Genomic DNA, 25,547 nt, shown 5'->3' on the forward strand with positions numbered 1-25,547 from the left:
GCTCGGGCTGTGCGGCGGCGGCCGGAGCGCTTTGGGAGGTGCACGGGACGAAGATGGCGGCGGAGCGACAGGAGGCGCTGAGGGAGTTCGTGGCGGTGACTGGCGCCGAGGAGGACCGAGCCCGCTTCTTCCTCGAGTCGGCCGGCTGGGACTTACAGGTAGCGCTGCGAGGTGGGCTGCGTCGGGTGGGCAGGGGGCTGCTAGGAGCGGGCGTCTGGTGCCTTAAGCCCGCGGCGGCTGAAGCGCACAGTCATCCCCCTCTATTGCGGCCCGACCCAGGCCTCATGGTCCCGGGACCGCTTGTCACGCGTCGCCGGCTCGGCTTGGGAGTGAAGGAACGCAGGCCAGCCCCGGCCAGCTCTGCCGTGCCACAGTTTAACTGTGCCTCGCCCGCTTGCGGCGTCAGCGAGACTTCGGGCACTGCAGCAGCCAGCGAGGAGACTGGGCGCCCGGGGGCGTGGCCGCCGCGCCGAGAGCCTGCTGGAGGTCGGGCTGGTCCGAGTGAGCAGCACTTGGGTGAAGCCCCACTCGGGACTAGACGGCCGCTCATTTCTATTTCCGAAGCCCAGCTCGGGAATTCACCGACGCCCGCCTTCCTAATTGCTTGGAGGATACCTCTGGGGTGTTGGCGCAAGGTTGGAGCGTCTTCACCTTTTGTAACTTACCTGTAAAATGGGAGTCTCGTGGAAATTGCTGTGTAGTTCATTGGCACGTACCAAGTATTCACTAAATACTTGGTGAGAATTAAGCTTCACGAGGCAGAGATTTTTGTACACCTGTGAATTCCCAGTGCCTAGAACAATGCCTGGCACATGATAAACATTCGGTAATTAACTGTAGAAAGAATTGCATAAATATTCTTGGCCAGCCTACGTCTTAGGTAGATGATGACGATGACTGATAAATTTATTGAGTACCTGCCACGAGCTAGGCGCTGTTTCACCTGCTTTATATGTCTTTTGTCATATAACCTTCGCATTTTGCAGCTGAGGTTACAGAAGTTGAGTAACTTGCTCAAGGCCTCACTAGCTACTAGGCAGAAGAGGTAGAATTGGAACTCATTTCTCTCTGATTCCAAGCAGACAGAGCCCAGGCTCTAAACCACCATGTGCCAAGCACTTTACGTAATATGATTAGTTTAATCATAGCAACACTATGAGGTAAAGGATAGACCCGTTTTATGGGTGAGGCATTGGAAGCTCAGAAGGCAAGGAATTTGCTCAAGGTCACACAGCCAGTAAGTAATGGAGTTGGGATTGAATTGAGTCTGCTTCGTAAACTGCTTCCCAAACGCAAGAATTAGAAAAAGCATCACACCTATACAGACACAGGGGGAAGCCCCTGTGCTGGGCAAAAAATTTTTTTTTAAGTTTCTACCTGAAAGACCTAAAACACACGGTGTTGTGGTCAACAGGTCTTCTGTCCCATTCCCCTCACAGTGTAGTGGGGAAACTGAGGCTCGTGCATGTGACTTGCCTGGCAGGAACAGGACTTGAATGTAGGCTCCGTGAGAATGCCAGTTCAGTGCATGTCCTGAGACAGCACGCTGCCTCCAAGCAGATTGGTTTTATCCCATGACAGCTCATTTCCTCCTGTAAAGATGGTTACTCTGAGGGCAGGGGCCATGTCTATTTCATCTCTGTGACCTCAGTGCTTTCTTATGTGTTTGTGCAAAGCAAGTATTTAGTATATGCCTGTCCTTTGAGCTGGTGAGATGTCACAAATGACCAAAGGACTCCCATAATCCTTCTGTATGTATAGACCTAAGATCCGAGTGTGTGTAAATCTTGATTATCTCATCCAGTGTGCAGGTTGGTGAGACAGGTACCCCCATTTCACAAATTAGGAAACAACTTGAAAAAAAGGAAAAGTAGCAACCGGGACTGACTCTACAGTTCCTGACTCCTAGCTATAATAGAAGCGCTTAAGAGTGAGGGCCTGAGTACACTGTCTGGGATCAAACCTGGCTCCACTCTACCAGCTGTGTAAACTTGGACAATTTTTTTTTAACCTCTCGGTGCTCTGTATCAACTTTAAAATGAAATGATAGTGGTACTAATACCATAGAGTTCTGTGAGGATTAAACAAACTAATGTATATGGAATACTCAGAACAACCTGGCATATAAATGCTCACTAAATGTGTGCTACTTTTACTAGATCACATTTCTTCATAAACTGAGAATGAGGAGTGTCTTCCACCCCAGCCATTCTCTCCTTCTTTTCATCTTAGTGGGTGGAATTTGTTTCAGGTGACTTGAAGACTCACAGTTGAGCTGTTAACCTTCTAATCTAATTTTCTTTGGCCCAACACTTAACAAAGCTACCTTGTAAGTGTTGGTCATGTCTGTATTCCTTTGTGCTCAGAGGAGATATATATTAGGTGAAGGCCTGTTTAAGGGTCCCAAGGTACTACCTCTCTGTTTCAGATCGCACTAGCGAGCTTTTATGAGGACGGAGGGGATGAAGACATTGTGACCATTTCGCAGGCAACCCCCAGTTCAGTGTCCAGAGGCACAGCCCCCAGGTAAGGGCCAACTTCAATTATTGCTACATGAGTGTTTCCAGCAGTGAAGAGGAGCTATTTTTCTGACCAGAGGGTTCAGGCCTGAGTGTGTGGACCAGGTCTGAATGAGAAGGTTAGACCGAGTGATGGGTAGTAATTCCCAGCAAGCCTCAGTCATTTCCTATACAGGGATGCATGACTTTTACCTGAGTGTGGTTTATGGTTCAATCCTGGGGGAAACCAAAAACCTACTTTTAAGGCTTTTGAGGGTCTTTTACTTATGTAGTATGAGGAACAATCACTCCAACTCTAAAGCTTTTAAGTAAAAGCCAAAAAACTTCGTTTCAGGGGTACTATAGATGTGAAAGATTTGGCCAAATGACTTTAGGAAGGCATAAAGTCAACATATGTTTGATATTTTAGGCTGCCCATTACCTTATTAAGAAGTCTTTTACAAAATAAACCTGTGTAACCCACCCTTTCCCAAGTTGATTAAGGAGACCTTGTCTTACTAGATAAAACTGTTAACCTTTGCAATCCCCTGTCGCAGCCTCCCTGGCTCCCACAACAGATCACTCCTGTGCTCTGCAGAGTGAAACAATGCTGGTCTTCCAGGAGACAAGTAGGGGTGCTTCCTGTAAAGCTGTCTGAACCATGCACACCTCTCTGCTTTAGCCAGATTGCTTCTACTCTCTGGTGTATGTTTTAGCCAGGAAATTCTATATGGGTTTGAATTCAACCCCAGAATATAAATAATAGTGTTTCTTTGCCATGAAGTGGTAAATGTTTCTCTCTAAAGGCAACTGAGGTTTAAGATGTATTTCCTCCCTTTGAAGAAGGAATACTAACTCCAGATCTCAATGCTTTCTTAATTTCTTTCTCTAACTCATATCCAGAGAAAAGAGGTGGTAGAAAAGTGATCTTTTAACTATTTGTACATCCTAACCTGCGAGATGTTGGTGATGGCACATCTGGGTATTACTGCTTAGGACATGTTGTTAGAGTAAGTGCTGTTCTTGCAGCTGCTAGTAGAGATGGCTGATTTTCTGCGGTATGAGTCTTTCGACAGCCACCTAAGGGTATTGTTGGGATGTTGGCATGTCAGAATTACAGAGGGGGAGAGATTGCAACTTAATTTCTAATGCCAGTTACATGTTTACTCCTCTCTCTTCTCCAGTAGTCTCAAAGTTCTATTAAGGCAGTGATTTATTAGCATGGGCCCAGGAGCCTGACTGCCTTGGTTCAAATCCCAGCTCTGCCACTTAAGTAAAAGCTTTGTGACCTTGGGCAGGTTACTTAACATATCAGTTCCTCTTTTTCCTCGCCTGTCAAATAGGAATGATAGTGCCTACCACATGGGAAATTGAATGAGTTAATGCTTACAAAGTACATAAAACACAATATGTGTTGTTATTTTAATTTTAGTATCATTATTTTAGCATTAATTCTCAACTTGTTTTGTTTACCCTGCCTATTCCCCAACAAGTGTGTACATTTAATAATAGGCATAAAATAAAAGAATTAGGGACATAGAGGTTAACATTAGAACTGAAGTGAGTAAAAAGACTAGACACACATTCAGTCCAAGAGGCATTGTTTTATTGCTCTGGTTAAGGCTCAGACTTGGTAGTGGGCTTAGGAAAAGGAACTGAAGCCAAGAAAAAGGGAGGGAGGAGGGCACAGTCTGTTGCATGGTTGTCTTTGTTGAGGAGGAAAGCAAATGCTAGGACTACATTCTCAGGAGAAACCAAACTTGTGCTGGCACCTCAGAGGAATTCTGTGTGGGGCCTGCCTCTGCTTCCACCTGGCTGTTGCAGGACACTTAGCCACTCTCTCCTTCCCCCGCTTTCAACTTCTCACATATCCTTTTATGTTGTCACTGCTGCCTCAGCAACACCCAGCTCTCGAGTAGGGCTTCTTAACGTGAAGCTTCTGAACCCTAGGAGGAATTTATCGAATGGGCGTGAGAAAGTCTCTAAATTGTTAATACCTGAAATTGTAAGCAAAAGTTTGTGTACACATTGGAGGTATCTTTTTGTGGCAGGAGAGTCCATGGCTTTTATGAGATTCGTAAAGGGGCCAAGAGACATAAAAATGTTAACCATTGCTATAAGGAGAAAGTTTAAACTCTTCAATAATAACAGCTGCCATTTATTGAGTATTTAGGAGTCAGGCACTGGGTTAAGTTTTTACATGAACATCTTTTTAGTCCTCACAGCAACCCTGCGAGGTTAGTACTATTAGTACTGAGGTTAGTACTATTCCTGTCTTATAGATGAGGACACTGAAGTTGGGTATCTTTCCAAGATCACAGAGCTAGTAAAACATGGGTTTAAATGTAGGGCTGTTTCTGCATTCAGCATTTCAGCTCTCAGCCCCAACAATGTTCTGCCTCTTATGGACATTTGAAGTCCTCTAGAGTTTACCCTGGGCCCACTTTCCTCTGACTCCCTTTTTCTCATTTCTGAACTCCTTTATTCCAACCAAACTAATTTCTTTGGTGCTCCAGTTCTTCCTTATTTTCGATTCCACTTTTGTTTGAGCCTCTCACCTGATCAGGTGTGCCCACTCTCTTGCTTTCTGCCTATCCAAATCCCATGCATCCTTCCATGTTCACCTCCATCCCCACTCCTCTGTTGAGCGTGTTATTCCCAACCCCATGACTAGGTGGCACACCATAATTCTGTTCCACAGAGCTCCAATCACAACTATCACTCCTTCAGTTATTTGACTATATCTACATATTACTGGGTGACATCTCTTCTGCATTACCCTGAAGTCTTTACCTGATATTTAACTTAATTTTTCTCCCCAGGTAAATTGTAAGTTCCTGGAATTGGGAGGGCTAGTATTTCAGGAGCAGTCACCGTCCTTCTAGCTCTGCCATATTTCTCACCTGTGTTCTCTTGTGATACTGTTCAACAGCTTTGAAGTAGGTAAGGTGCTCACCGTTTTGCAGATCAGTATCCTAATTCTTAGAAAGGTCAAATAACTTACAGCTGCTGTTATCGCAGATTCAAGGCCAAGTCTGCCTAAGTCCAAAGATGCTTCTACTTCCACATGCTACCTCCCTGCCAGCACCTCCCACCCTTGTATACAGGGTCAAGCAAGAGGTAACAGTTTCTTCCTTTTTTCCCCGCTCTTTCATCCAGCAACAGTTGTACTTTAAACTTTCAGGGACCCCCATTGTCTGATTCTCTAAAACTACTACAGCATCCAATAAGGTAGCCACTAGCTATTTAAATTAATTAGAATTAAGCAAGCATTGTTACTCATTTGCTTTAACCACATTTCAGATAGTTAATAGCCAAATATGGCTAGTGGCTTTCCAGTTGGACAATACAGAAAGCATTTCCATCATCACAGAGAGGCACTGCCACAGAGCTAGGGTGACCAGATTAAAAATCAGAAAATGGCATCTGATGAAGGACTTTTGTGCCACTTCGGTATGCCAGAGTAGCCTGGGAGATAGTTTTTTTTTTTTTTTTTTTTTTTTTTTTTTTTTGACACGGAGTTTCGCTCTTGTTACCCAGGCTGGAGTGCAATGGCACGATCTCGGCTCACCGCAACCTCCGCCTCCTGGGTTCAGGCAATTCTCCTGCCTCAGCCTCCTGAGTAGCTGGGATTACAGGCACGTGCCACCACGCCCAGCTAATTTTTTGTATTTTTAGTAGAGACGGGGTTTCACCATGTTGACCAGGATGGTCTCGATCCCTTGACCTCGTGATCCACTTGCCTCAGCCTCCCAAAGTGCTGGGATTACAGGCTTGAGCCACTGCACCCGGCGGGAGATAGTTTTAATGTTGAAAAATTGAACTTTCTGAGATATTTTGCCAATTTGTGGAGACCATAGAACAGAAATATTCTGAAATTGGTAATATCCCTAGGACATCCATGCCATAAGGTGACTCAAAGCATTACTCCAGACAGTGGTTCTGAACTTGAATGTATGTCAGAATTACCTCAGGACTCCTTAAGAATAGATTGGTGGATACCCCTTCCAGAGCTTCTGGTTCAGGAGAATTAAGAGGGGGCCTAGGGATTTGCATTTCTCACAGGTTCACTGTGAGGCTGATGCTCCTGGTCCATGACCACACCTTGAGAACTGCTCCTTAAGAGTAGTACTTAAATGTGCCACACCATGCAGAAGGCTTTCCGTGCATCAGTACCCCACCTGTACACAGAAAGGCGATCAGTTGGTGCTATGATTATCTCATTTACATGTGAGAAAATGAAGGCTTTGAGAATTTAAATAGCATGTCCAAGATCCCAACAGTAGGAGGCAGAATTGGGATTGGAACGTGGTACATGGACACCAGAATCAGTGTCAGATACCATCAGTCTGGGTGTATGGGGGGAAAGAAACAAAGCCACCACAGAAAGCAGTTTGCCCAAGCAAGTGTATATATGTATATTTGAAAGTTTTAACAACAGGGAAGTAGAAGATATTTTTTTCATATATGCTCATCCTAACCCAGGCATTGGAAGAAACTTTAGGCTAAATATGTATGGAGAATTCCCTTTAGGAAGATGAATGAGTGGAACTAGTACTCTCAGGGTACTAGTACAGATCCCATCACTTGGATCCTTTTGAACCGTGTCATATCGAGCATCAGGGAATGCCCAGGAGGCTGTTCTCAGGAGCCGACTCATGCAGGGAGCTTGTTTGCTACATTGATTGGTTTTTGTCCTCTCACTTCTAGTTGATGGAACCTCAAAACTCTTCTGTCCCCTGATTGCTTCCTTGAAATAAATCTTCAAGACTGAACTGGAGCTTTCTTCCTAGTAAACAACTCATTAAAGCCTCGCTAAACCTGTATTACTCTCTGTATTAGTCTGTTCTCACACTGCTATAAAGAACTACCTGAACAGAGTAATTGATGAAGAAAAGAGATTTAATTGACTCCCAGTTCCACAGCTATACAGGAAGCATAGCTAGAAGGCCTTAGGAAACTTTGAATCATGGCAGACGGCAAAGGGGAAGCAAGCACATCTTCACACGGTGACAGGAGAGAGCATGCATGAAGAGTAGTACTTAAGAGTACTTTTTTTTAACCATCAGATCTCGTGAGAACTCACTGTCACGAGAACAGCATGGGGGAAATCCACCCCCATGATCCAGATCCCTCCTCCAGCATTGAGAATTACATTTTAACATGACATTTGGGTGGGGACACAGAGCCAAAACCTTATCACCTCTTTCTCTCATATTATTTGGAAGTTGCTTTTTCCCCTAAGAAATATAGAATTTTTTTTTTTATCGTTATAAAATTTCCATCTCATAATCATCAAAAAACTAAGCCTGTTCCTTAAAGGCAGATCTAAACTAGGCAGAAAGTGGTAGTGGAAGACAATGTCAGAGGGAATGTTAATTCCCTTCTCACATTCAGTTTTAGTTGTGCCCATTCCATATAACACTGCTTTTTTTCTAAAAATAAATAGTACTTCTTGACTAACCTGCAGCAGAAGCAGACTGGGGCTTTCTTTCCTCCAGTGCAGTCACCCACATATTCATTCATTCCTGTCAAGTCCCTCTGATCTCTGTGCACTTGTGTATGCTGCTTTCCTGTAAGACTACACCAACCCCTTTTCCCCAGCAGCTCCATCACCATGACTGTCCACTAGTTCTTTGGCACTTGGTTCAAATATTCCATTTTTCTGGGAAACCTCTCTTATGTGCCCATATTCCCTGCTGTCTGTACTACTTAACCTTCCCTTGTATTCATGCCCATCCCATACAACACTGCTTTTTTCCCCTAAATATTAGTAAGTACTTTTCTAGTTTTTGTTAAAGCCAGGACAGCTTAAATTGGGATTCCATTTTTCCTCATGGTAGGACTTTCTAATTTATACTCAATCTGTGTGAGCTTGAAAAACTAAATGCCACATTATTTTATGTGTAATCTTAGGGGATTAACCTTTCACCACATATATCTTCCACTTGCCAACCAAAAATCTAACCTGAGTGTCTTCACCTTCTTAGCTGTGGTGATGAGGGTTACTTTCCTTAATGTTCCCTGAGATCATTTTGTTTTTTTATGTGTCTCCAGTGATAATAGAGTGACATCCTTCAGAGACCTCATTCATGACCAAGATGAGGATGAGGAGGAGGAGGAAGGCCAGAGGTGAGTCTTTTATAGGGGATCAGGGGGACAGTTCATAGGGAAGTCCAGGGTAATGTGTAAATCACCTACAACAGGACCTGGTAAACATGATCAGTTATTTGTTAGCCATTACTACTGTGGGCTGGTCTGTGTGGGTTATATCCTAGGAACAGTCTCTTCTACTCTCTGTAGCTTAGAAGTGACCCCGTCCCCTGTTACTTAATGTATTTATTGAAGAATATTAGGGGGAGGGGAACAAGGAAAAGATCTAGTAGTCCCACTCTTTGGTATTGACTCAAGATTTGGAATCAGTTCATAAAGAGATTTCTACGTTTACATGCTCATTGCAGTGCTCTTCACCGTAGCAAAGTTATGAATCAGCATAAGTGTCTTACCAGCAGATAAATGGATAAAGTAAATGTGGTATATATACACAGTGTAATACTACTCAGTCTTTAAGAAGGACATTGTTATTTCCTTCCATTTTTCCTTAACATGGATAGAGAACATTATGGTAACTAAAATAAACCAGGCACAGAAACACAAATACAGCATGTTCTCACATGTGGAATCTAGTACAATCGAGCTCATAGAGGCAGAGTTTGTATAGAGACAGAGGTGAGGGGCTAATGGGGAGATGATGGTCAAAGGGTATAAAAATCTTAGGAGAAATACTGTTTGAGGCTTTTTTTTTTTAAAATCTTTTGCACAGCATGATGAGTATAGTTAATAAAAGAGCATTGTACACTTCAAAATTACTAAGAGTGAATCTCAAATGTTCTTACCACAAAAATATTGAGTATTTGAGGTAATGAATATGTTAATTAGCTTGATTTAATCCACTTCGTATTCATAAAGCATAACATCACTTTGTACACCATAAGTAAATAAAATTATAAATTGTCAATTTACAGTTTTTAAAAATAAGGAAAAGAAAAAGTTATTCATTATATTATAATCCATATGTAACCAGATATCCTTTTTTTTTTTTTTTTTTGGTATATTTCTTTCCACCTTTTTCTTTTTAATTTAAAAAACATCACGTAAAAAAACCAGAATATTAGGCTTATAAGTGTATATTCCCCCAATAGACATGCACACATCTACTATTTGTTTTTAACCTTTAGGAACATTGTATAAAAATATCCATTGTGGAAACTACAGACTAGTATAATGAAAAAGTCTTAAACTCATCTACCCTTTGGTAACTACAGTTAATATTTTGGCATATTTCCATCCATTCTTTGTTCTGTAAATAAATATGATTTTGTTGGATTAATACTACATCTCAAACACTTCTCCATGTCATTAAAATCCTTCATATGCCTTTTCATACACTGTAATAGTAATCTGTTACGTGGAATGCCTGATATTTAGGTTATTTCCAGTGTTTTTCTACTGTAAATATCAGTGCTGTGAATGTCTTTGTGGATTAATTAACCACATTTCAGATTTTTTTTTTTTGAATAGTTTTTAAAAATGGAAATACCAGGTCAAGGGCATGCGTTATTTGTAAGGGTATTGATCATAGGCTGCTAGTTCTGAAGCTGGGGCTTTGAGATCCCTTAATAAAGACTTTATAGTCCATTTAGCAGAACTTCATCTACCTAGAATGAACAAGAATGAACTGGCTACAGCCTCATTTCATGGGTGTTGGTTCTTCACAAGATCTGCCTTGGTCTGTCAGACATTCCTAAGGAAAATTGTATAATAACTATTATGGGAATGTAGTTACCTCATCATGGGCCGTCTTTACGGAAGTAGGCTGAGAAATTTCATGTGTTCTGTTCTTTATTTTTATTCCTATTGTGACCTTCACACTGCCTCAAAACCTTTTAGATACTCCCAGATACAGGAATATATGCCAGTTTTAGGGTTTTACACTCCTGAGTGAAAGGCAGTGTCATCAAGTATGCGAATACCAGCTCCTAAATGATTTCCTCATTCTCCTCTCACCCAGTCACATCCTCCAGGCGGGCGATGACCTTCCTTTATTTCACATTCCCCTTACTTCCTTGACCCCTTAGCATTTCAGACCTGAAAGGACACTGATACTGTTGCCCTTGTCAGGGCCTGTGGCTTTGCTTCTCATTCCCTGGTGAATGTCAGGAAGTAGAGGGCTAAGACTAATTTTTATAGGTTCTCAATTTTCCCCACTTGGGGACAAGCTGTTGATTTAGCTGTGAATAGGAGTAATGAGGCAGTAGGCCAGGCTCAATGACAACAGGTTTTCAGACCCATATAAAAAAGTACTAACTTTATCTCAAGCCATGCCTGGCCTATTGCATAGCCCATTGTGGGTGTCTTGGGGTTTGTATTTGAAATTGGAGCTTCTCTGACCTCCAGTACCTCCCCCTTCCTCAGGGCCCCCAGTGTATGTCACATGAATGGCGAGGTGAGGCTTGGGGGAGCTCTTGGTGCTGTGTCACACCACCTTACCTGTGTGCATTACTCTGCTTGTTCTTTTGCATACAACTGCTGATTTGAACCTCACGGCTCTGACTTAAGGAGCAGGTAGGTAGGGCATGTGGTCTTTCCCTCCCATTTCAAAGACAAGGAAAGTGAGTTACAGAGTAGTGCACTGGCTTACCCAGAACACAGTGGCAGAGCCAAGACTGGAGCCTAGCTGCATGTACTAACCATGCCAGTGCCACTATTAACCCCAAGTCACTAGTGATAGCTACTTCTGACTATGACTGCAGTCACTGTCTCCTGGAGAGGAGCCTGGCCACCAGATTGATATTTCCCAGCTGAGACTCTCTCCTGAGCTGATAAGCTGTTGTGCATGCCTGGAATGCCTTTCCCCAATTTGTTCACCTGATAAATTCATCCTCATCCTCAAGACTCGACCCAGAAGACACCCTTGTAGGAAGCCTTGGCTATCCTTCCCAGCTCAGTGTACGCAGAAACCCCTCACTGACTTCTGTTGCTGCTCATGCTGCATTGTACCTGCTTGCCTCCTTCCATGTGTTCCCAGCTAGCCAGTAACTCTTTAAAGACAAGCATTGTACCCTTTGCCTCAGTGTGCCCTGCACCAACCTGGCACATGCTCTTTTCATGTTTTCCATGAGTGTTTCGTGTTATAGGTGTATTTTGTACACAGGTTTTATGCTGGGGGCTCAGAGAGAAGTGGACAGCAGATTGTTGGCCCTCCCAGGAAGAAAAGTCCCAACGAGCTGGTGGATGATCTCTTTAAAGGTGCCAAAGAACATGGAGCTGTAGCTGTGGAGCGAGTGACCAAGAGCCCTGGAGAGACCAGTAAACCAAGAGTGAGTATAAGGGTCATTGTGTCCACAGGACTGAGATTCCAGAGCTGGGAATGCCACTTTCTTCACCCCTGGTAGTGACTGATTTTTTTTTCTTTCTTTTATTTGCTTACTTGGTCTTCTGTGCAGAACACAAGTGTAGCTTCTCTCACCCTTTAACGTGAAACCAAGATTTGGGCAAGAGTTTTCAAACCTATAGCCTATGGTCTAGATTGGGTTCTACATACATGTTTCGTTTGGTTTGGCCTATCCTATTTGACTTGTTTTGTTTTGTTTTACTTGAATTCATAGACATCTGTTTTATATAAAATCTGGTTTTCTATCTCCCTGCGGAAAATTAAAAAGTCTTTGATACTATCCTGTACCCAAATTCCTACATGGCCATGATTAATGAGAGTTTCCTTTAGCCAGGCACTGCCACTTCCAGCTCTTACCCCAATTCTGGCCACCTAATTCATTTACTATACTACCTGGCCATGTAGGCACTGAGTCTGATACCAGAGAAAGTACATCTAGTAGCTAACAAGCTTGATCAGGAACCTTGTCCTCTTTCTTTCTCTTACCTAAGATAGATATATCATTGTATCTGAGTAATCCCTGTACCACAGACCAACCCCTCAAATGTGTGTGAACTTGTCCCTTATAGCCATTTGCAGGAGGTGGCTACCGCCTTGGGGCAGCACCAGAGGAAGAGTCTGCCTATGTGGCAGGAGAAAAGAGGCAGCATACCAGCCAAGATGTGAGTGTGCATCTACCTTCCCATGAGGGAAGCTTGTGGACTGTTCTGCCATTTTTCTGAAGGGATTGGTTACATATTGTGCATGAAACAGCAGCCTCTAAAGGGGAAGCTAACAGAGACAGTGCCCTTGCTGTGGTTCACGAACAGAGAGGCTTACTGGAAAATCAAAGGCAGCTTTCATGGGTGCTGGGTGAGAGAGCTGGTGAGAACAGCTGGAGAAAGGGGATAGGCAAATGAAGGAGTTTTTGGAGCAGCTGATGGATCTCAGGCAGAAGTACAGTGTATCTGGGGTTCTCTGGTGATATGAGTATAGTTGAAGAACTTGGTCTTCAGACCACCAGACAAGGCTTGAAACACAAATCTTTTTTTTTAGTTTTTCTTATTGTCCACTACTTTTTAGCCCTGTGCATAGGGGCCTCCTCCCCACAAGTGTAATCATACAGACAATTTTCAGTCTTTTTAATTCAATATTATATTGCAAACATTTTCTTGTAGTTTGGTGATCATTAATTTCTATAATATGTTTTAAATCATTTTGGGTTTTATTCCAAAATAAAGCAAGAAAACAAAAATTTTATCCTCCAAGGCAGCAGCTGCTAATGCATTGGTTTTTAGCCTTCTATACCCTTTGCTGTGATGTGTGCAGGAGTTATTAACAGAACTGGTAGATAACATTTTTAATGACTAGAATAGTCCACGAGCAAGATTTTCCATGGTAGTTTAGTCAAACATGCACTGCATACCAAGCACAAGCACAATGTTGACTGAGTCACCTGCCCAGAGCCATCTAGCTAGTGAGTGGTACAGGCAAGATGCAACCCCAGGTCTCCTAAAACAGAACCCCTGCCCTTAGTCTGTGCTAGATCACCTTCCTATTCTAGGTTAATACTTATTTAGTTTGCTTGTTGAGTTGCTTGTGCACACATGTATATATGTGTTTATGTGTGTTTTAATAGTAGCAACACTGTGAAATAGTAAAAATCTGCTAATTTGTGATTTCAAATTGGTATGCTTGCCAGAACCCTGACAATGTATTAACTGCTTACTTCCTGTCATCACAGGTTCATGTAGTATTGAAACTCTGGAAGAGTGGATTCAGCCTGGATAATGGAGAACTCAGAAGCTACCAAGACCCATCCAATGCCCAGTTTCTAGAGTCTATCCGCAGAGGGTGAGTGAAAAAACCCTCCTCCAGGTCCCAAATCAGTGAGTGGATAGCAGTTAGGAAAGGAAGAGGCAGAATGTTTATTATTTAAGAAGTAAATTGTTTGAAGCAGACTCCGCATAGTTGAGATACAGATTCCTAGATCTGCTCCAAATACCTGTGTGTCCATTTTTCCCCTTTGGGCCTGAGGGCAAACCCAAGTGGCCAAATAAGAAGTAGGTTTCTTCCATGGCTGAACAGACAAGAGAAAAGGTGGAGGCAGGCATGTAGCCTGCTCCCTGTGGAGGCCCAGCAGTTTTCACCTTTGGGACTGAGAGGTTTCTTCTCCCCTTTTCCCCATCACTGTCATTTCCATCTTCTCTCTCTGGACTCCAGCATGGCCTTTTCTCCCACAGGGAGGTGCCAGCAGAGCTACGGAGGCTAGCTCACGGTGGACAGGTGAACTTGGATATGGAGGACCATCGGGACGAGGACTTTGTGAAGCCCAAAGGAGCCTTCAAAGCCTTCACTGGCGAGGGTCAGAAACTGGGCAGGTAAGGAACAGCACAGGTAAGAGCCAGACTGTGTCAGTCACACCTGCCAAGCCCAGCACACCCTGTGTATCACTCACTTTGGTTATTAGCTCTTAACTGTTTACAAAGTACTTCAAGTTTTATATTTATTGGAAATAGAATGTGGAGAACATGGGCTCTGGAGTTAACAGACCTGAGTTTATGTCTCTGCTTCTTCACTTTCTAGCAGTGTGACCTTGGACTGTTTATCCTCAGTTTCCTCAACTATAAATTGGTACTAATAAGAGTCCACTCCTAGGATTATTGTTGCAAGCAATACGTGAGCTAATGCCTGTAGAACACTATTCCATAGTGAGCAGTCAGTGTAAGCAGAAAGTATAACATAATTACTGCTATGGCTTAGTAATCTAGGGTGTTTAGGGCAAGTGTGATCTCCTCGATGGTGTAAGGCTGACATGGGATTCCAAGGGGAATAAGGAATTTCAGACTCTCTTGCCCAGCCAGGACTCGCAGAGGGTTGCTCAGGGTGCAAGGATGCTCCAGAACCTTGCTGCCCTTTTTCAGGCTGATGTGCCACGATTATGGCAGCTCAGCAGCTCTTATTTCTACTTATTTGGCCCTTTCTGACACTCACTCTGCCACCTGTAATTTTTTCTGCCTTGTGTCCTTCTCACTCGTGTACCCTCTACTAACAGACATTCTCTATCTTCCATTCAAACCCTCTGTTGATATCTGATTGGCTAATAGTCACTGTTACCCTTCATAGTTCTCCCACCAGACCCTTAGCCAGCCCATAGGTGGGCTGCCTTCTCTCAGGACGCACTTAGCTTTGGCCATGGCCATGGGATCACCTGATTAGTATTCTTCAGAGGGAACTGCACACATGATAGGCATTCAGAGCATAGTGATCCTCCTTCCCAATGTGATTCTTATTTTACAGAGAGAAAGCTAGTACTCTTGGACATTAGGGCTTGTCTTTGGGCACATGGCTGGTGTGTGGTAGAGCCAAGACCCCAGGCCTTCTATTGGCTTTCCTTCCTGCACTCCTGCACAATGAGACATCCTCTCTTAACCTAGATCTGGCATTTGTCAAAGTAGCTACTGCCCTTGCTCATCTCACCCTCTTCAGAGATCAAAGCTTGGTCTTCCAGCAACCATGCCCTCTGAGCCCTCTCCTAGAATCCTTTACCTTCCTATTGGCCATTGATGCCTCATCAGGAGTATGGGTCAGAGTTCAGGGTATTAGATTTACCAGGCCCAAAATAGTTAAGTCATCCCTTTTCTCATCATTTCATCTATCGTGTCAAGGGCTGTGGACTAGCCCAGAACAGCTGTTCTCACAACTGAGTGTCCCTGTCAGTTGTGATGAGCCTTGTAGGGCACCCAGTTTTCTTTTTCTTTGATAATTAAAGTAATGTATGTTCATCTTAATAGAAAGTGCAGGTAAAAACCATCCTAAACCTAACACCCAGAAATATTCAGTTACTATCTGGCGAATATATCTTTGTACTCTTACTTACATGGGTTTGTAAATATGCTGTTTTATCACCTGCTTTATCAGTGAAGTATGGCTATCATCCTATATCAGAAAGTGTATTTCTACACTTTTAATTATAATGCTTATGTAATTTTCTCTCCTATAATTGTGCTATGATTTAACCAGTCCCTACTGTTAAACATTTAAGTAGATGCCAGAATTACAACATTGTAGTTAATATTTCTGAAATTAAATCTTTTTATACTCTTTGATCTTGGACTGGAAATATGATTTTTGTCTCAAATGGCTTCATATTTTTAAGATGTCAAATTGCCCTTCAAAAAGGTTATATTTTTTACCTCCACCATCAGTTACAAGGGAGGGCTCAGAACTTCCTAACACCATGCAGTTTGGGTTTGATTTTATAATACTAACAAGAAATGCTTCTACTATTGGAAAGTCTAACTATATTATGTGTGTGTAACTCTGCATCTCAGAAAATTGTTATCTTTGAAGTCTTTTAGCATGGTAGGAATAAATATTAGTGTGGAGGATAAGCACAAGATAGAACTTGATATCAGCACAATGTTTATCAGCAAAGTAAGTGTTCACTGCCAGTTCCACTTGCATTTTTTTTTTTCAGTTCTGGCTCTTTATGAAAACTTTTTTTTAAAAAGCAGCTACAGGCTGGGCGCGGTGGCTCACGCCTGTAATCCCAGCACTTTGGGAAGCCGAGGCGGGTGGATCACGAGGTCAAGAGATCGAGACCATCCTGGTCAACATGGTGAAACCCCGTCTCTACTAAAAATACAAAAAAATTAGCTGGGCATGGTGGCGCGTGCCTGTAATCCCAGCTACTCAGGAGGCTGAGGCAGGAGAATTGCCTGAACCCAGGAGGCGGAGGTTGCAGTGAGCCAAGATCGCGCCATTGCACTCCAGCCTGGGTAACAAGAGCGAAACTCCGTCTCAAAAAAAAAAGCTACAGTTTTATATAGCTAAGTGAGGTGGGACTTTAGCTTTTCAGTCTAAATCGGGACAGCTGCTTTAGTTTTTCCCATAAATTTTACTACATTTTTCATTGTCTTGTGAACCAAAATGATCAGAAGCCAAAAGATCAACAAAATTTTCTCAGATTTGCTTCAAAAATCAGTCAGTACTGAGTTTTTTCTCTTAATTATCTGGGCAAATACTTCAAAGTGAATAAGTTGTCCCAGTTCAAAGATTTTGAGAAAATTCAATCGTATTAAATTTTTGTTGTTTTAGGTTTTAGATTAGTTTGTTTGGGTTGGGAGCTGATCTGAAGGTTCGAATTGCAGACAGCAAGAATGCACTTGGGAGTAGGAGTCACTGCTGCTGGAAGTGAGCTTTAACTGCTCCCATGCCTTCTGTAGTGATTATTTTTGTGGAGAAGATGACTGGTCTCAGGATTTGTAACTGTGGCAAGAAAGTACCTAGTGCCAGTTTATTCTCACTGTAAAGCTAGAAGGTGTTGGGTGATTTGTGCTCTTGAATTGAGACTCATTTTGTAGCCCAGCTGTTGGCAGTTTTCAGCAAGAGCCGACAGGCCGCCTCCTTTGAACAGATGCATGTGGCTGCCCTGCAGGATGATTAGAGCACTGTGGAACTCAGGTTCTTTGAATGATTTGTTCTTATTATTTGAAGAATGAGGAGGCCTAGTCTTGAGGTTTCTCTTTCTCTTCCACTCCCCATCCTTGAGAGCAGCACAGGCTGGGAATGCCTGTCAGGTGACCTTCCACTTACAGCTCATGGACAGCTGATAGCATTTCCAGTTGATTTTGGTCCAGAATTGAGGTAAATATAAGGGGCAGGACCTTGAAGAATGATAGTAATTGACTAGTTTTTATGTTGTTAGCTAAGCACTGTGCTAACTATTTCACATGTTTTATCTTCTTTAATCCTGTTTTGATCCACATTCTACAAATAAGGGAATGAGGTCCATATTGCTGGCCAGTGCAGAGCTCGGTCCCTACAGCTTCTGCCTTTATCTGCCAACCTGCATAGCATCCTGGATATTCTTGCATAGCATAGTCACATAGACATTTGTTTGTGCTTTTAGTGTGTGCTGGGTACAGTGCGTATTTTTAGCTATTTTCTCAACTATCTGGGAAGTTTTAACTCTGTTTTATTGATAAGGAAACTGGGTCTTGAAATCCAGGCCTGTATCTGTCAGACTGTAAGGTCCAGCAGGAGAGTGTGATAGTGTGAAGAGCACAGGATGGAGAGCCAGACAGCTTGAATTGTATACTACCTCCACTGTGAACCAACACTGGGATTTTGGGCAAGCTGCTTAATCCTGCTGTAGCTCGGTTTCCTCATCTGTAAAGTGGAGATGATGAATCACTACCTCATAGGCTGAGGGTTAAGCCTGTGGGTTAAGTAGGTTAATACATGTGAAGTACTCAGCACAGGGCCTGACTCAGGAATGGTGCCTCATAAACAGTTACCATGTTTATCAGGCCAGCCTGCCTCACCTAATTTTTAGGGAGTATGTGAGAGAAACAGCCAGTCAGAAGCAACACAGCCAAGTCCAGGCATCAGGCTTTTCTCATCCTTCCAGTGATGAGTACCAGTCCTCTGCAACAGAACATGCTGGCAAGCAGACCCAAACAGCAGCTGCTTCCTTGTGCTGAGGATTTTCTAAATATCAGGTCCTGCGTGCACATTATCTCATCTCATCCTCACAACAGAACAGCTCGTCGTTTTACACACAGAGACACTGAAGCCCTGGGAAGTTGTGACTTGCTTAAAGCCACACTGCTTGTTTAGTTCAGAGGCAGAGCTGAGGCCATGTGGTAGGTGGCACAGCTCAAAAGCTTGTGCCGTTTCTCCAGCATCACACCAACTCTCCTTGAAAACAGGGACAGTAAAGACTGCTTCCCCTAAAAGGTATGGAGGTGTGATGGGGAGAGTATCTCCATTTTATAGAAAAGGAAATTGAGGTGCCAAGCTGCTCAGTAACTTGCTGAGGGTCGTCAGCTCGTAAGTGAGGAATGAGACTAGGAGAAGGGGAGAAATTTGAGAAAGCATTTTCAATGTAAATATTATTTTTCTAAAATAAATTATACTGAGTTAAGCTTGGCAAAGTCCTGACTGGTGGGAATATACAGAATATATAGAGAAAGCAAGTTTGTTTATTTCATGAGTTTTTAAAAATTTTGAAACTGGCCCATAGCATGTGTGTCTGTTTTCTTATCTATAAAACGGAGATAACACCTGTCAGGGACCCTCCGGGACGGGTAGGCACGTCTGCCGGGGGTCTCTCAACCTGCAAGAGGGTCCCAATACCTAGAAGAGAGCGTGCGCTTGAAGAAATATGAGAGACAGAGAACGGGGATCTGGAGGGCTGATAGGCCATGCCTAAACAGCAAATTTTATTTTTTCAAAGGCCAGGAATAAATACACTTTCTTTGCTCTGGTTTACATCATTGCAAGAGGAAATGCAAATCTATACCTTACATGGCCTATACAATAGAGAAATCGGATATGCAATCAGTGGTTGTAACAGAATTTCCTGTGATCACAAAGCTTGTTTACATCTAGACATTATTCCTCCTGGCTGCAGGTATTTCTGGTTTGATCTTGTTTTAGAACTGAGATGTGAAAAGGTTTTCTGGTTTTCCTCATCAGAATATCTTTTAACCGGATTCTCCTTTGTCTGCTCCTGACTCAACTTATCTCAACTTCCCCATTCAGGAGTCTCTGAGTCAGGAATCAAAGCCATCCCTTATGGTGGCATTTGCTTTGCAAATATCCCGACAGTTAAACCATTATCTAGGGTACAAGGCAGTCAGGCAAGTAAAGAAAAGGTTAAAGCTTATTCTTAAAGAAAGAGTCATAAAAAGTTAAAAGCAGGAACTGGTTGCTGGCAGGGAGTCACTCGGTCTAGCAGCACTGCATAGTTTTAGGCCCAAACGATATTGTGGTTGATATTAGAAACTGATCATCCATCTTTAAGTTCCTTTTTCCCCCGATAGCTCAACTGCCTCCAGTAGGAAACTGTGTTTGGGATCAAACTCACCGTATAGTGAGACTCACGCCTTTTGGGGGTCTCACACGGGAATGTTCCCGACAAACACCCATCTCAAAGGATGGTTGTGGTGATTTGGTGAGGTCATGGCTATGAAAGCACCTTTAGACAGCACCTGCACAAAGTTGGTGTAAATGTCACTCCTGTTGTTTCTACTCCCCACCCCTTGCCTGTATAGATATCAGCTATTTTGGCTTAACAGGCCTAATTTTAGGCCTGAATGAAAATATTATAGTTCTCTTTCTGGCAGACAGTGGTTTCAATGAGTACATGTACTTTGAATTATTATAAATAGGTGAGGGACAGGCTGCCTAAAGTCTAATTGGAGAGTTGACCTAATGTCTGTGAAACTAATGAACAAAACAAGATAGTATAGATTGGGAATGTCCAGTCTTTTGGCTTCCCTGGGCCACACTGGAAGAAGAAGAATTGTCTTGGGCCACACTTAAAATACACTAATGATAGCTGATGAGCTAACAACAGCACAAAAAAAGCGAAAAGAAAAACCTCACGTTTTAAGAAAGTTTACGAATTTGTGTTGGGCTGCATTCAAAGCCATCCTGAGCCGCATTCGGTGGTGGGATAAACTTGGTGTAGAGCTTAGGCATTTACAGGTATGTAACATTTACCTTTTCACTGTTTCCAAGCAACTCTTGTGGCCTATGGTGGTGTGATTTAAACTGTGTTTCCAGCCACTCTTTTTGAGTCCCTCATGCTGTGAGGCTGATGCACAGAAGCAGCTCCTCTAGTGCTAGTAATGTGGGTGACGTTCTCCTCTGAGTTCTACTTTGTAATCCTGTAGACCCATATTTTTCACATTCACAGAAAAGAATTAAGTTTACTTTTCAGACATTCTTTGTTAATTATATGCTTCAGGGAAATATTTAACTGTGCAGTCTCAAAACCTTTAATATGCCAATGGCTCTGAAGTCCCTCAAGGGACTGAGGTCCTATGGATCACACTTTGGAAAGCACTTTCAGTTGGATTTGCTCTGAGTACCATTTTTTGGGCTGTGAAGGAGGAAGGATAAGGTACAAGAACTGATCTCATTAGAGGCTTTGAGGGGAAGCAAACACTCATCTAATGGCCGAAACCATTGCAAAGGTCTAGGTCAGGTTGTCTGCTAAGAGAAAGACTGAGAGTGAAGTGGACAGGTGGTTTAGAGAAGAGAAGGCGGCTCCATATAGTTATGGAGAATTGGGAGTCCTGTGTGTGCATTTTGTGTTTGTCAGCCATCCTGAGTGCATTAGGCAGTTTTCCCCTTTAATCCTCACAAAAACTGAGCAAAGCCTATAGCCTTAACCCTTTAAAAATCTAATTACTACCTTTATTGAAACTAAGGGTGCTTGAGTAATTCAAACCCTGGTCCATGTGATTCTGAGATGTGAAATCTAACACTGCGGCAGACGCTGTGTCCTGTTCATTGTATGATGAATCCCAGCAGTACACAGCACTTGGTTGGTTTTTCAGTGCCCTTCAGAACTCTCTCCCCTGCCCTCAATAGTGGATATATGAGTACAGATACGCATGTGAGTGAGGTGCACTAGGTAATGCAGGCCTGAAAATTCCATCACAGAGGAAGAATCTGGATTGCTTCCCTTACATCCTGCCACTCACCTGCCAGGCTGTGCCAGGGCTGCCTCAGCTGCAGACTCAGAACACTCCCCTCCACCACTCCATGGAGGCTAAAACTGACCCTGGTCTATAGTGTCTTTGGCCTCATGACCCTGTCTCTTCCACCCTAAGTTGTCCTTTCCTCCCTTCAAGCCCTTGTTCGGGTGAAGACGCCGAAGAGGAAAAAAGGCGGAATAACTTGCCCACATTACTCAGGAGCGAGGGAGCTAGCAATAACGTATGGCCCAGGGTTTGAGGTGAATTCTGCTGGACCTGTAAGTTCCATAAGGGTACGATTCTGCCTGTTTGGGTCAATACATCAGCAGCACCAAACAATGCCAGGCGCATAGCAAATGCTCAGTAACAGTCCAAGATGGGGTTCCCTTCTTCCCAGGGGCCTTGTTTCTGTTTGTGTCCTGATGCCATCCTCTCTTCTCAGCACTGCCCCCCAGGTGTTGAGTACCAGCTCTCCAGCCCAACAGGCAGAAAATGAAGCCAAAGCCAGCTCTTCCATTTTAATCGACGAATCAGAGCCTACCACAAACATCCAAATTCGGCTTGCAGACGGCGGGAGGCTGGTGCAGAAATTTAACCACAGCCACAGGTACCTTGCATTGTGTGACCTAGAGTATTCTAGGCGTGTCCTCTGGGACTTATGCAAATGTGTGGGAAGTAGAGAGCCCTTATTCCTCCTAAACACCAGCAGGCCCTCCATGCTTTACCTGAAGGAGGCACGAGGGTGGGAAGGACTACAAGTCTGAAGCCTTAGTCTGGTCCCCACTCTTCCATTAGTGTGGCCAGTGACTGTTCAGTTCTCCCCTGTGTGTCTCATTCCTCATCTGCAAAATCAGGGTATTGGATTTCTCAGGGACATTTTTTAGCTACCAGACTGTTCAGAGGAAGTCTCATGCTAAAGTCCTATGAAGAGATCAAATTCGAACTGCTGTAGTTGGTGGAAGGGTGAGTGGTGCAATGCCAGCATCCCACTCACCTGGCTTCCTCCACCTCCCTCCTTACAAGGGGCCTGTGAAAACCGCAGGGCCAGGAAGATCTCTTCTAGATCTGGCTGTTGAGAATTCTGGGAATACCTGCTCTACATCTCAGACCATTTGGGCTGGATTAGTGCCTCCTTCATTTTAAAGATGGAGAAACTGAGGCACAGCAAAGTGAAGAGACTAGTGGGAGAGGTGCTAGAAGACTGTTGCCAGTAAATACATTTGGCATCTCCTTTCTGTATAACAGAAGTGTCTTAATTTTACTGGTCATGAGCCCTCTAAGCCAGCACCCACATGTTGGGTCAGTGAATGCTTTGACAGTCATTGAGTATTAACTGGGCTCACCTGTGGGTAGAAGCAGGCGACAAGCCCCAGCTGTGAGCCAGGAGCATCTGGAGGCCTGTTCAGACCTCCTTCATCAGGACCCTTCACTCAAGTGCCTGGTGATTAAGGGAGTAACCCATCCCACTGATGTGAGTTACTTGCCTCAGTTTCATTTCACTTATTAAGCTCAGCACACTGCTGCCCACTCCCAGGGTGAACAGCCCATGCAGAGGGCTTTGCTGGGTGAAAAAGCTTGGTTTGCTAAAAGGTAAAAGTCACAGTCAGAATCCTGCAGGTCCTTGCCCTTAGATGTGCCAGATTATAAGTTGCATAGATTTTAGGGGTTTGGGGCAAAAGGAAACTTTTGTTTAAGTGCTCTGGGGAAGGAAGCATTGTTTCCACATGGTTTCATTCTCATATGATCTCCAGGTTCAGGAGACAGGCAGTGTCTGGAGAAATGATTCCTGGCCCTGAGAAGTTGACCATTAATTTCTGATAAATAGTTTGAGTGCCTCCTGTGACATCCAAAAGAGACATGTTCTGCCCTGTGGAACTCCTGAGCTGCAGGAGGAGACACTTAATCAGATCATCCCAGAAATGTGGAAAGAGGGTCAGGGATGGAGACAAGGAGCTGAAGAAGGCTGTCCTGAGGAAATGGCATTTGATCTGAGGCCTGAATTGTGATTAGGATTGCAGGACGGGGATCAGGCAGGGGAGCCTCTGGAAAGAAGGGCCGAAATGTGGGAAGAGAAAGAGTATGGCCTGATGAACTAAAAGTGGGGAGAAAAGAATGAGGGGAAAGAGGGTGGTCTAAAATTAGGCCTTGGGAACACAGCAAGGTTGTTGGTGTTCATCCCAAGGAAAATGGAAACAACAGTGAAGGACTCTCAGCAGGAAAAGGACATGGTCCCGTGTGCTTGAACGTAGCTTTCACTGTTCTGTGGAGAAGGTCAGGGAACGGGATTTGCAAGGTGTTTGGCTTTCCACGGGGCAGGGTGTGGACGGCAGAGGAGGGCACTGCTCACCACTTCCCCAACTCCTGCAGGATCAGCGACATCCGACTCTTCATCGTGGATGCCCGGCCGGCCATGGCTGCCACCAGCTTTATCCTCATGACTACTTTCCCGAACAAAGAGCTGGCTGACGAGAGCCAGACCCTGAAGGAAGCCAACCTGCTCAATGCTGTCATCGTGCAGCGGTTAACATAACCACCCAGCCAGCTGCCTGGCCTCCCTCCTGTGTTTCCCACGGCCAGTGGCCATGGTCCATGGGGATCGCCCCTCCTGCCCCCTTGTGCACACCCAGCAGTCGAGTGTGACGTCTCCTCCATAGCTCTGGGTTCTTAGATCTTGGTTGGACATTTGTTTTCTCCTTAGTTGCATTTTCCTGGGTTTTTGTGACGATCAATGGACTTTAATGAAAAAAATAAAAACAACCAAAAAAATTGAAGGAATATCACCAGCATGTTGTACGGAAACTCTCCCACTGAAGCAGGCTTTAACTGCTTTAAAATTATATTTATCTTGGGGCCTGTGGGACAAAACTTCCTTCCATCCTCTGCATAAAAACTTGTGGCACACAGTGCTTATTCACTAGTGTGTCCCACCCACCAGCCCCAAAGATGACTGGAGGAAGGAGCAGAAACGTTTAGAAAGAGGCTTCGCCACCACTAGTTCCTACAGGAATGTATCACTTGCCCAGATAAAACTGAGCAACAGCCAGAGTCCCCTAAAGTGGGAGGTCAGAGCTGCATGCACATGGTGTCTTCAGAAACTGAAATATTTCCCTATGCTCTTTTTACTCAACCCCTGGGAAATCCAATCTTGCCAGGCCTTGGCCAGTTGAGATTCTGTTTCACCTGCCTGCCTGGCCCTTTCCTCCATCACCATCCAGACTGCTCCCCTCCTGGGAATTCTCATGGGCTCCATTATGGCTTTATTTACTCCACCTGCAGAAGTCTAAGTGGACCTAGCAGGGAGGTGGAGTATTTTTTCAGTAGGATACAGCTCATGCCAACCCAACCCAAGTGAGTTCAGAATCAGGGTATCTTGCCCTAAAGATAAACAGTCAGAATGCCACTGAGCTGTTCACTAGTGATATGTGTGGCAAATCAAATCAACTGTTGAAGAAGGGGTGAGTTTCCTGTGCTACAAGCACCTGTCACTGTTGGTACTTACAGGAGGCTTCTGCTGGTACATCTTGGAAGTGAGTGTAATATCACTAGTTGGCTTTGCTTAGCAAGTTCTGCTTCACAGTTCTTTGACCTGCTGACTTGTGACTTGCAGAAACTTAGGCAGTAGTCCTGACCTGGTAAACACCCTCCACCACCTCTATAAGTTTGCTTCCTATGCAGGTTTGGGAGAGGAGGGCCATTGGGCTCTTGGATGGAACCCTTTCCCCATTAAACAAACCAGAGACTTAGAATCCATGCTGACTCAGGATCTCCTGGTTTGGAATCGTAATGTGCCTCGATCCTCTTTCCAAGCAGGCCTCACCAGCCTCTTTCTCTTTCCTGCTTCACCCCTGCAATGAGCCAAGAACCAACACTACATCCACCTAGAACTGCAGAAGGGCTTGTGGTTTCAACCAAGACCCATCCTGAGAAAGGGACTTGGCTTGGTGCTTTTGATCCCAAAGTTCTCACACTGGCAGTGGCCTGCTGGGACAATGGCATCTGTCATGGCGTTTCCTCCAGCAGGTGGAGATTACTGTGGAACCTACATATGGGTCTGGAGAAACTGTACACTGTTGTCACCTTGACCATTAAAAACCAGAATGAGGACAATGGAGTTTTGTA

The 25,547-nt window shown here is 44.0% G+C and overlaps 1 protein-coding gene across 1 annotated transcript; it reads left to right on the top strand.

Annotated features, from left to right (window-relative positions):
* Positions 1-16: 16 nt before the first annotated feature.
* Positions 17-24,203, top strand: NSFL1C (NSFL1 cofactor). Its single transcript, XM_003941034.3, has 9 exons — positions 17-158; positions 2,429-2,526; positions 8,556-8,630; positions 11,713-11,878; positions 12,522-12,614; positions 13,676-13,785; positions 14,175-14,312; positions 21,871-22,035; positions 23,796-24,203. Exons 1-9 carry the CDS (start codon positions 54-56, stop codon positions 23,956-23,958), a joined length of 1,113 nt encoding a protein of 370 aa, XP_003941083.1. The 5' UTR covers positions 17-53; the 3' UTR covers positions 23,959-24,203.
* The last annotated feature ends 1,344 nt before the right edge of the window (positions 24,204-25,547 follow it).

Source organism: Saimiri boliviensis, chromosome 9 (genome assembly GCF_048565385.1).
Source record: "Saimiri boliviensis isolate mSaiBol1 chromosome 9, mSaiBol1.pri, whole genome shotgun sequence".
NCBI lineage: Eukaryota > Metazoa > Chordata > Mammalia > Primates > Cebidae > Saimiri > Saimiri boliviensis.

Coding starts and splice junctions, on each gene's coding strand:
- NSFL1C (XM_003941034.3), top strand. CDS start 54: ATGGCGGCGGAGCGACAGGAGGCGCTGAGGGAGTTCGTGGCGGTGACT. Junction 8,631..11,712: donor GAGGAGGAGGAAGGCCAGAG/GTGAGTCTTTTA, acceptor TTTTGTACACAG/GTTTTATGCTGGGGGCTCAG. Junction 12,615..13,675: donor GGCAGCATACCAGCCAAGAT/GTGAGTGTGCAT, acceptor CTGTCATCACAG/GTTCATGTAGTATTGAAACT.